Source organism: Littorina saxatilis, linkage group LG11 (assembly GCF_037325665.1).
Source record: "Littorina saxatilis isolate snail1 linkage group LG11, US_GU_Lsax_2.0, whole genome shotgun sequence".
Lineage (NCBI taxonomy): Eukaryota > Metazoa > Mollusca > Gastropoda > Littorinimorpha > Littorinidae > Littorina > Littorina saxatilis.
In genome coordinates, this window is record NC_090255.1 from 7026244 (window position 1) to 7038743 (window position 12500).

General features: G+C 43.1%; 1 protein-coding gene and 1 long non-coding RNA gene across 2 annotated transcripts in view; both read right to left on the reverse strand.

Annotated features, from left to right (window-relative positions):
- Positions 1-12500, reverse strand: part of LOC138979646 (uncharacterized) — a 145245-nt gene that overhangs the window by 14689 nt on the left and 118056 nt on the right. The window lies entirely within an intron of this gene.
- Positions 1-12500, reverse strand: part of LOC138980653 (two pore potassium channel protein sup-9-like) — a 45151-nt gene that overhangs the window by 6999 nt on the left and 25652 nt on the right. The window contains exon 2 of the mRNA XM_070353562.1: positions 3671-3990. Within this exon, the coding sequence (XP_070209663.1) occupies positions 3671-3990 (320 nt within the window). The remainder of the gene's footprint in view (positions 1-3670; positions 3991-12500) is intronic.

Consider the following 12500-nt stretch of genomic DNA (forward strand, 5'->3'; position numbering starts at 1 on the left):
CCCGCGACTTTGTTCTCGCCGGACTCTGTTTTTCTGTCTGTCTATTAGTCTATCTGCTTGTCTGTCCATCTCACTGTCTGTCTGTCTGTCTGTCATTCAGTATATATCTGCTTGTCTGTCCGTCTGTCTGTATGTCCCGTTGTCAGCTTGTCTGTCTATCGCTGCCTCTCTTTCTCTCTTTCATCCTTCTTAGTCTGACAGTTTCAAGTGGTCGTCTTTAACGCCCGACAGTTCGGACAAATTGATAGAAGTCTAGTTAGTCTACGGGACGTTAGCAATCCGTCTTCTGTGACAGCGGTATCCTGTATCCCCTTTTCTGCACCGCCACCCCTAAAGCACGCCTCCAAAATATACAGTTTTTCAACGCCCTGCTTAAAGTCTGCGAAAGCAACAGCCTGGTGAGATAATGCAGACGGTAGATAAAACAGATTTAGCGAAAGATTTTTGTTTTTAAAGTTGTCATCGGAGGTGTAGGTGTTTCTGAGCTTAAACACTCTGACGTATCTATCCTCCATCTACTCCATCTACGTCATACCCACGGCGGCCACGCTATCTACCACCCTAGCCCCTCCCGCCCCTCTCATCATCAAATCCTAAACTCACCTCAAAGTGTCTGCAAGTAGCACTGCCGGTGTAACACGAGAAAATTACTCCCACGAGATTTTTACTCCGGAGTAAACATTTCGTACGAAAAACTTACTCCCTTTACGAAAAAAGCACTCCCCCATTGCACGAGAAAATTACTCCCCAAGACAGGTGAGTTCCGAGTAAACATTTCGTACAAAAATGTTACTCCCCTGACGAATAAATAACGAATAAATTACTTCACCCCAACACGAGCAATTTAACTTCCCATGCCAGGTGTACGAAATTTTTACTCCCTTGTCCCCTGTTAGTCTTGGTGCTGGAAGGCGTGGAAGGAGGGTAGCGCGACATTCGTGTGCGCGAGATCACTTATTGGCATTATCCCTTCGCCCGCACCCCATTTTTGCGTACGAGATTTTTACTGGAAGTAAAAACAAGTCGCGTAAGGCGAAATTACTACATTTAGTCAAGCTGTGGAACTCACAGAATGAAACTGAACGTAGTCCGCCGCTAGTGCAAAAGGCAGTGAAAGAGACGAGCCTGTTTGGCGCGGTAGCGGTTGCGCTGTGCTTCATAGCACGCTTTACTGTACCTCTCTTCGTTTTAACTTTCTGAGCGTGTTTTTAATCCAAACATATCATATCTATATGTTTTTGGAATCAGGAACCGACAAGGAATAAGATAAAAGTGTTTTTAAATTGATTTCGAAAATTTAATTTTGATAATAATTTTTATATATTTAATTTTCAGAGCTTGTTTTTAATCCAAATATAACATATTTATATGTTTTTGGAATCAGCAAATGATGGAGAATAAGATGAACGTAAATTTGGATAGTTTTATAAAAAAATTTTTTTTTACAATTTTCAGATTTTTAATGACCAAAGTCATTAATTAAATTTTAAGCCACCAAGCTGAAATGCAATACCGAAGTACGGGCTTCGTCGAACATTACTTGACCAAAATTTCAACCAATTTGGTTAAAAAAATGAGGGCGTGACAGTGCCGCCTCAACTTTCACGAAAAGCCGGATATGACGTCATCAAAGACATTTATCAAAAAAATGAAAAATAGGAATGGGGATATCATACCCAGGAACTCTCATGTCAAATTTCATAAAGATCGGTCCAGTAGTTTGGTCTGAATCGCTCTACACGCACGCACGCACACACACACACACACACACACACACACACACACACACACACACACACACACACACACACACACACACAGACACACAGACACACACACACACACACACACACACACACACACACACACACACACACATACACCACGACCCTCGTCTCGATTCCCCCCTCTATGTTAAAACATTTAGTCATAACTTGACTAAATGTAAAAATGGGGAGTAAAAATTTCGTGGAGGGAGTAATTTTTGTGTGCCTTGGGGAGTTCTTTTCTCGTACGAAAAGTGTACTCGGAGTAAGAATTTCGTACGAAATATTTACTCCGGAGTAAATTTTTCGTGGAGTAAAAATTTCGTGTTACACCGGTGGTGTCGTCGACTACAGAGAAGTCCACAGAAATAAGAATGCTTTCGAGTATATCTTGAGCTGCATACACTTCTCAATCTGTCTGATTGCGCATCTTTATATGCACCTCTCTCTCAGATCTTGAAAAACTCACCTCAAAAAGTCTGTTACCAGCTATATATCAGTGGTTAAGTCGCGGACAGAGATGTTGCCAGATATTAAGAATGCGTTCGAGTATATCTTGAGTTACGTACTCTTCTCGGCCTGTCTGACTGCGCTTCTTTAAATGAACATCCTTCTCCAAACTTGAAACACTCACCTCAAAATGTCCAGTAGAGGCATTGTGCCCCTGACTTGAACGACAATACAAACGAGAATTACAGAATGAAGTTGAGTGGATCTTAGACACTTTAAGTAAAATTGGTGAAACTTTATCTGGCCTGATGAAAATGGACAACCCGTCTCTCCCTCTGTCCCGTTCTTCACACAAAAACAATCACCACACAAACGTATAGAGAACTACAGAATGGATCGAGTGGATCTTAGACACTTTAAGTGTTCTTGCTGAAACTTTGTTTGGCCTGATGGAAATTGACAAACCCTCTTTCCCTCTGTCTTCAAAAACTCACCTTAAAATGCCAGAATGCAGCTGCACAAGCGTTCACAATTAGCGCGATGGTGTACAGGTTCAGATCGATAGGTGTACAGGTTCAGATCGATAGGTGTACAGGTTCAGATCGATAGATCGAAGCAGGTCTCAAAAGAACGCGCAGGTGTTTGTGAGTTTCAAAACTCTTCCTCGTCTGGTAGAACATCTACCATGTCCTATCCCCGTCCCTCGTCCGCAGTACTTCTCCTTTTAATCCTCCCTCCCACACACACACTCAGTTTTTGAAACACTCACCTCAAAATGTCTGAAAGCAACAGAACCAACTCTCCCTTAAATGTACCCCCCTCCCCTCCTCCCCCCTCCCCACGCACACACTCAGTCCTTGAAATACTCACCTAAAAATGTCTGAGAGCAACAGCCTGGTGAGTTAGCAAGATAATGCAGACGCTTGATAAAATGGACGTGTTGGTGTTTCTGAGCTTAAACACTCTTATCCATGTATCCTTCATTCCTATCGCATACAACCTCCCACACACACACAGACACACACACACACACACAGACACAGACACACAGACACACACACACACACACACACAAACACACACACACACAAACACACACACACTCTCTCTCACACACACACACACACAAACTCACACACACACACACACACACTCTCACACACACACACACACACACACACACACTCACACACACACACACTCTCACACACACACACACACACACACACACACACGACCCCAAACCCCCCCCCACACACACACACACACACACGCACGACACCAAACCCACCCCCCACACACACACATACACACGACCCCAAACCCACCCCACACACACACACCCCGTCCCCACACCCATCCCTCCTACCCCAATCCCCCCCAAACACACCCCCACCACACACCCCCCCCTCACACACACACACACACACACACTCAATGTTCCCTACACTCACCTCAAAATGTCTGAAGGCAGCAGCACCCGTGGTCAACACGATGGTTGACAGGTTGAGGGCGATGAGGATCAGGTTGGTCTGGGACACCTCCGTACTCTTCAGCTTAAACACCTTCTTGATGGTCTTGAGGAGGAAGGTGACGAAGGTGTTGAGTCGCTCGCCCACGCTCTGGAACATGACGATGCACAGAGGGATCCCCGAGATGGCGTAGAACATGCAGAAGATTTTGCCTCCGATCGTCTGAGGCGTGCTGTGGCCGTAGCCTGCAAACACAAAAGACAAAACAGCGTATTTAAAAACAAATTTAGATGTTTTAAAAGCTTGTAAAACTCATAATATTGTTTGGTGTCCTGAATACGAATATGTTGCCTCCGATCGTCTGAGGCGTGCTGTGGCTGTAGCCTGCAAACAGAGAAGACAAACAGCGTCTGTAACAAGCTAGTTTAGAAGTTGTCATTCTGGTGTCCTATATAAGGCCAGGCAAATAAGGAACAGGATTTAGCCTCAGATCGTCTAACGTGTGCTGTGGTCGTAGCCTGCACACGGATAAGATAGATGACCCTCCACCACGAAATGAGTCGTATGTCACCTCGCGCGGTTCTGCGCTAGGCTTAATATAAGTCCGGGGAGTGTCTGGTAACAGTGTGAGGGTCACCTTAGCCACAGGCTTTTCACTCAAACAGTTTTCGCTCTTTTCTAAAACGGTTTTCACCACTGGATAGAGCATAAAACCCTCTTTAGGAAAATGTAAAAATACAAAATCATGCAAAGGTGACATGCGACTCATTCCGTGGTGGATGGTCACAATTATAAGCAAATTGTCATCACACACAATCCGGGAAAAACAAAACACTACCCTCTATTTCCCTTCTTTGGTCTGTGGTAATAGAAACTAGGTTCTATGTTCATAAAGTAATTACCACCCCCCCTCCCCTCCCTCCCTCCCCCCCATTTACACGGTTGTAGCACACAAAAACAGGTTTCTACCTATAACGTAAGAGAGGGGCGGAGAGTAAGAGAGAGAGTAAGAGAGAGAGAGAGAGAGAGAGAGAGAGAGAGAGAGAGTGAGAAAGAGAGAAAGAGAGAGAGAGTAAGAGAGAGGGAGAGAGAGAGAGAGAAAGAGAGAGAGTAATAGAGAGGGAGAGAGAGAAAGAGAGAGAGAGAGTAATAGAGAGGGAGAGAGAGAGAGTAATAGAGAGGGAGAGAGAGAAAGAGAGAGAGAGTAAGAGAGAGGGAGAGAGAGAAAGAGGGAGAGAGAGAAAGAGAGAGAGAGAGAAAGAGAGAGAGAGAGAGAGAGAAAAAGAGAGAGAGAGAGAGTAATAGAGAGGGAGAGAGAGAAAGAGAGAGAGAGAGTAAGAGAGAGGGAGAGAGAGAAAGAAAGAGAGAGAGAGTAATAGAGAGGGAGAGAGAGAAAGAGAGAGAGAGTAAGAGAGAGGGAGAGAGAGAAAGAGGGAGAGAGAGAAAGAGAGAGAGAGAGAAAGAGAGAGAGAGAGTGAGAGAGAGAGAGAGAAAAAGAGAGAGGCAGAGAGAGAAAGATCCTCTGTCCGTCTGTCTGTCTGCCTGTCTCATTTTCTTTAAAAGTCCGAACGTACTTGCGTGGACATCTTACTGTCATTGCAAATTGTGAAGAAAGAGTATCGATACTTCTAAAAATAAGGCGGTTTGTAGTGAAGAGAATCATGATCATTATTATCATAAACAATAAAGAAATACTGCATTGGTTCAACTCGTTGGGCATTTTATGTCCAGCAGTTTATTTATTTAGTTATCTATGTTTTGTTAACGAAAATAATTCACCCTGTGCTAAGAAATCAAGAGGAAAAGAGAGAACATTATTGGGATTTCGTCCAAACTCATTTATCCTTGATCGATTTCTATACATATTAAGTTTATCCCCAGGTTAGTTCAGTTGAGGAAACTTCTCTGCGATTACGTTGCGCAGTGCTATATTGCTCAAACTTTGTCTTGTTTGCGCTGAGGTAATGCCATTTCAGTAGCTATGTAACTTGTGTGCTTCGTTTTGCTGGTTAAATAGATAGTTGGTTGGTTGTGTGGTTGGTTTCAGAAACAGACATACACACACACACACACACACTCACACACACACACACACACACACACACACACACACACACACACACACACACACACACACACACACACACAGGGTGGGTGGGTTTGTTGCTTGTGGCAGAATGTGTCAGTGTCTTGGTGCTGTAGTTACGACTGTGATGCTAACCTTTCTGCAGATAATACTCACGATATCTGGTTGTTTGTTTGTTTGTTGGCGTGTTTGGTTGCTTGTTTAATGTCTGTTTGTTTGTTTGTTTGTTGGTTGGTTTTTCTGTTGGTTTGTTTGTGTTTGTTCCGAAATTTTTTCTTCAGCATTGAGTGGGTAAGGGCACTCAGTCGGGCAGGGGGGGGGGGGGGGGGGGCTAAAGAGGAGAGCACAGGTGTGAAATGTTTAACTATTTCTATTTTCTTCCAAGGTTAACAGCGTATACTAACACAAGAGAAACAACCCCAAAGAAACACAAAGAAACAAGAAATTCCTCCGAGGTAGGAAAAACACCCCCGTCAAAGGGAAATAACCTTCTCAGTTGGTGGCAGTGAGAATGGTTATTTCCCTTTGACCATTAATATGTCCCTCTATAAGTCCTTGTATAATTTTAATCCACCAATAACTCCCTAACCGTGTGTTTGACTGGTCCCAATTTTTGTAAGGACCGTCTCAGGAATGTATAGAACCTGTTCACCAAGTTTGGTGACGATCGGTCCGTTCATTCTTGAGATCTATATGCGAACACAAACACACAAACACACAAACAAACAAACAAACAAACACATCGACCGAATCCTATACACACCCCTATACCGGGGGTGTAAATACCAGTGTGACCAGCAGTTATTCAGTGTACTTTTCATCCTGATATTTCTCCAACTGCCAAACTTCGAACTAGGGCGAGTGGTCCGAGAACTGCACTTTTGCTTCGACCTGCACAACCAACCCGCCATTATTTGTGTGCTGACACAAGCCCTAACAACCTTAATCGTTCTCTTTCCCGTCAGAGGTCGTAAACCTAATCGAGCAACCCTGGGAACGGCCGAATATCGCAAGCCGTTGCAGACACACGATTGAATAGTGAGACGTCTTAGAAATCAAAATGTCCTTGGTATTCTCAAAGGAGTCGACCTTCACAGTCAGGCTTATATTATATTGCTTGCCAGTCAGGTATTGACAATCGTATCTGGGTGGTTATCGTGTTCCAAATTAATAATTTCGGAAGAATTGTTATCATCGAGCAGAAATTGTATCTAACATCAACCTTTTCTATCAATGCTAACCAATTGCATTTCTTCAGTTAGATCTGCATGCATTCTAAGTTTGTTGGAGGTTGAAGTTAGAAACTGAAAGTCGGAATTGGGTACAGATACCCTTGCGTTCTTTGCTCAAAGCACAGGTCACGACCCACGACCCACGACATCTGATTGGTGGATTTGCAGATAAGAATGACAGTGAAGGTTTTCATTGGCTCAGTGGTCAATGTGCATAAACTGTATCGCTAATGAGAGACTGGGAGAAAACAAAAAGGAAACTTAACTCCCTTTGAATGTAGCCAAGTGGCGTACCCAGTCTTTTTGTGTAATTATCTCCTGTCCGACCCAGTTGCCTCCCCTGTCTATTATCTTCCCCTGACCCAAGTTGTGTCTCCCGCTAGGATTATTGTGTGTTGTAGGTGTGTAGGAAGGCTGGTTTCTTATTGGTTGATTGTTTGAACGGGTGCGCGCGTGACTCAGAATGATAGCATGGGCTAGAATAGTACCCACTGTGATTTCATAGTGAGAGGTCGTGTGTCAGTGTGCGTATCGGCTTGGATTTGTGAACGATTACTGTGTTAATGTAGGGAGTGTAGCTGAGCCATTATAACGTTTATTTTGCCAAAGGAGTGATTCGAGGATTGTTTAGAGAGACTTTGTGTGTGTGAGAAACGTTTTAGAGCTGGTTTTATATCAGCGAAGTGACTTTCGACCGGGATCGTAATTCGAGTTCCGACGAGTTGTGTGCGGCTGTATAGTGAGGAAGGAACTACACTGCTTTCTGATGTGCTTTCTGGTGTACGTTAATTAAAAGTCACGTTATGGCGTCTCATTTATGCTTCCTGGCCTATTTCTCCCCCTTCCACTCCACCCTATCACATGAAGATCAACAACAGTCGTTAATCGTCTGGCTGAATGTTACATCGCAAATTTGATTTCGAGAACGAAACCATTATTAATTGACCAACCAACACACTTATTTCATTCATTCGCTTGCGGCTTCGTGGCAGGCGGAAGAAAAAATCAGCCAGATAAGTTTTCGTTATAAATTGTTTTGTCTGTGCACTTGAAAGACGGTTGGGTCGATATAATTTATGTGTGAATGTATTGTTTTGTCAATAACAAACGTTCCAACAACCTACCTTTCTTGGGGTTTTTTATTCTGAATTTTGGAACGTTGGCAGTCTCTTTGTTTTTTTGATTTATTTAACCAACACACGTTTGTCCAAAACGGCTTGCCATACAACCAGGCGGCGACGTAACATCGCGACTGTTGCGTACTAAGGGTTGAGGTTGGCAGTAAATGTTGCAGTCAAAGACTTAGATCGATGCTTTGGGTGCCTTCCCTTGGAAGTCTGTGGCATTTATGGGGAGGTAATTAAGATGAATGCCTGACGGTGACTGCAGTGACTGCCCCTCTCATTCGGTTTCCTTTTCTTTTTTTCGACCTTAAAAAAAAAAAAAAGTTTTACCTTTTAATTTTTTCTTGGGTGACCTTTCTTAGGTGATCGGTAGGCGCAGTTTTCAGTGCGCTTACATGGATTCTGACACAAGGCTGCTGTCTGCACTTTTTTTTTTTTTACACGGAAAAGGTTTGTATGGCAAGCCGTTTTGGACAAACGTGTGTTGGTTAAATAAATCAAAAAAACAAAGAGACTGCCAACGTTCCAAAATTCAGAATAAAAACAAACAAGAAAGGTAGGTTGTTGGAACGTTTGTTATTGATGAATGCATTTTCTTGAAGGCACGAATAGCGTCAAACTGTCAAAAGACATAATTATTGCCTTTTGAAAGTCTAAAATGTAGGGTATCTTCTCCTTCTTCTTCTTGTCGATCACACTTATATTGTCAGGCTGGACAGCGAGACGAATGATGCCGTCTTCTCCAGGTCTTCTTTTCCTCCGTACAGCTTGCAGTGAAGGGAGACAGCAGTTGGCCACACGGTTTTTCTCAGACTCAAGGATGGTGCATCGCTGGAGGATCAATCAATGACGCTTATATCGCGCATATTCCGTGGGTACAGTTCTAGGCGCTCTGCAGTGATGCCGTGTGAGATGAAATTTTATACGGCCAGTAATTGCAGCCATTTCGGCGCATATTTACCTTTCACGGCCTATTATTCCAAGTCACACGGGTATAGGTAGACAATTATTAACTGTGCCTAAGCAATTTTGCCAGGAAAGACCCTTTTGTCAATCGTGGGATCTTTAACGTGCACACCCAATGTAGTGTACACGGGGGGGAGTTCGGACATCGAAGAGAGTCTGCACACAAAGTTGACTCTGAAATAAATTTCCGCCGAACCTGGGATCGAACTCACGCTGACAGCGGCCAACTGAATACAAATCCAGCCCGCTACCAACTGAGCTATATCCTCCGTACAGCTTGCAGTGAAGGGAGACGGCAGTTGGCCACACGGATGTGTTCAGTGGTCTGATTCTCTAGTCCACAGCTGCACGTAGGGTATCTAAAAGTTTTCTTGTGAACGACCACCTCTTAGACGGAAAGAAAAGGGGATGTCGGGGGGGGGGGGGGGGGGGGTGAGGTCACACAGGAAAGGACAATGGATTTGAAAAAAAAAATCTTTGGCATAATTTCAACAAAAATCTTTGGAATCGAAATGTTCCTGTTTTCAGCTTGGTTCTTGCACCATTGGTTAAAGGGTGAAACCTGCATGACAAGTCTGATGTACGTGCTAAAAGTTGCACAGCCGTTGTACCCGCAGGGGGCGATTTGTATTGTGGCACGTAATGTATTAACTTCCCTTTGCATGGAAGAACTTTTCTTTTTTGTACAATGTATGACCTTTTCTCTCCTGTCATTCTCGTGTTTTCTGGCATTAGGAGGCTTTTGTTCCAAACGGCTGTGGTTGATGTATAGGTCGAGGGTGTTAAGTGCACAATCTCGTTGAGTGAAACGACCAACGGGCGCAGTGGCTATAAGACGCCGGCCTCCTATGTGGAAGGTTGTGGGTTCAAATTCCGGCCTATGCTATGCTATGCTATGCTATGCTATGCTATGCTATGCTATGCTATTCTATGCTATGCTATGCTATGCTATGCTAACTTGGTTTTTGTCCCCAGACCAAGTGTCTATTTGAGACATGACGTGGTTATATGCTAGCAGAATTCCGGCCGCGTGTGGTGGGTTAATTAAGGGTGGAGATATTTCCGATCTGCCAGGTCAACTTATGTGACAGCGACTCTTGTCGCTGTTAGCTTTCCACTGGGAGGAGGCGACTCGGATTTCCCAGCATTGGGATGTTAGAGTAAATGAACAGGTCTTTAGTAGTGCTCAAAACTGTTTTCACAGGAAAGGCTGTGCCTTTAAACTATTCTTTTTACATTGACAGAAGAGTACGAAAACAAAACAAAAACTTCGGTATGTATTGGTGTCAAAAGTGAACCTAATGTAATAAATGGCATATATTGCTTATCATGCCATAGCTACCACCATCATAGACTTGAAATCAAATTCAGGTGTGCCAGTTCCGAAAATAAGCTTCCAATTAGTAGCATTTCGCTTTATCTTCCCACTTTGAAGTTATTAATGAGATTGTCACGTTTAACATAATTCAGATGTGCTGGCTAACGCATCCTCAAGGAATCTGCTACACTTTCTTGCTTCGTGAAACGCTTTGTCGTTGGGAAATTCAACATTCAAGTGCAGCAAAGAATGCCCGGCGCTACATGTATGTCAAGAAGGCGTCGGTCTTTTGAAAACAGCATATTACAAGCTGACAACTTGAAGTACCCCTAAAGCCCCCGCCAGCGGCAGCATTTAATTTGTTCCACACACACAAAAATAGCGAAATGCCAAAGAATCCACGTTGGTTAACGCAGAACTATCGCTTAGGTTGTTTCTATTTCCATGCACGTTTTAAGTTGATGACACAGCAGCTTAGTCAATGAGACGTTTATGTCGTGTGTTCGTCCTCAAGTGAAACAAATATAACGTCTTTGGGCTTCGCAATTAGTACACTCGGAGCTTCGCAATTGCATCTCTGCCCTGAGACTGTGAAAGGAAATCATGGCTTCTCTGCGTATTTGACTATGTCGTTCAAGATTCCGTCTTTCCGTTGAGGTGCCCTTTGGTTGGTCTGCTTCCTTCCCGGTATGGGTTAATTTAAAATGGTTCTATTATTTTCTCCTGGTCTTAATTAGTGTGTTTTCTGTTTCTCCTGGTCTTAATTAGTGTGTTTTCTGTTTCTCCTTTATCCGCTGGCCAATGCCAGTCAGTTGCTAGGTTGTTCTGTTGCTAGGTTGTTCTGTTGCTAGGTTGTTCTGTTGCTAGGTTGTTCTGTTGCTAGGTTGTTCTGTTGCTAGGTTGTTCTGTTGCTAGGTTGTTCTGCCTGTAATTGTGTACATAGTCCTGTGAATTCTGGTTTTATATTATTCATTAGAAAAAAATTAAAAAAATAAATTACGTGTTTATTATGTTATTATAGTTCCCTCTTTGGGCGAGGGCTGGTTGAAAAAAAAAAACTCCTTTGTGTTGCTTATGGCATAACCCTCGTAAAATAAAATTTGATTTGATTTGATTTGATTTGCCTCCTATACTAGCTCATCTGACGTGGTTGTGTAATAATTACTCTTTAGGCTTGACGCCAACAGTGGCTTCTAGTTATTCTTAATGAGATACGATACCGACACATGCACAGTACATCCTGGCGGTGACCTTACGAGTATACTTCCTCTGCTCTCATGACGAAGCCACCGAGATGGACTTTTTTCTCGACTTTTTTTGTCATTTCATCGGGAGACATATTTTTTTTTATTTTTTTATTATTCTCTTTTGGTGAAGTTTTTTTTTTTTTTTTTAACATACATATAATTCTGTACATTACAGGACATCACTTAACCAAAAGGACAGATCCATATAACCGAAAAACACTTGAACAATTACAACATACATGGGGTGGGAGGATGGGTGGGGAGGGGGGATGTTCAGAGCTTGGTGGTCGCAGTATCAAAAGGTTTTGAAATAGAAAAAAAATTTAAAAAAATTAAAAAAAAATCTAAGAGTTACATCAAAACATGCATATACAGGCGCCAATCCTTGTAAAATTTATCTACTGTATTATTTTCGGGAGACATACTTAGATATGACAGAACTTTCTGCGTGACGCCATTATTTGGATTTATGACGTCTTCTAGAACTTTGCTTTTCTTTTGACGCCTTCTAATATGGAAGGGTCAAGGAAAGACGGATCTTGGTTGCTTCAATCGATGTCGTATCTCATTACAAATCGGGCATTTCCGCTTCTCGGCTAACCTCTCGGATTGACAGTCTGTTACATTTCATTACAGTGCACGTTATAGGCGTGCAAACGACCGGTGTGGATACACAGGAAATCTAGTGACATGTACCACTTCATGCATTTACCTCATGAACCATGGTGAGATTTTGCTTGGAGACGAGTTTGCCTTAGATTTAGTTTTTAGAATGGTCAAATTATCCCCCCCCCGCCCCCCCCCCCCCCCCGAAACAGTATTTTCATTGTTAAATGTTC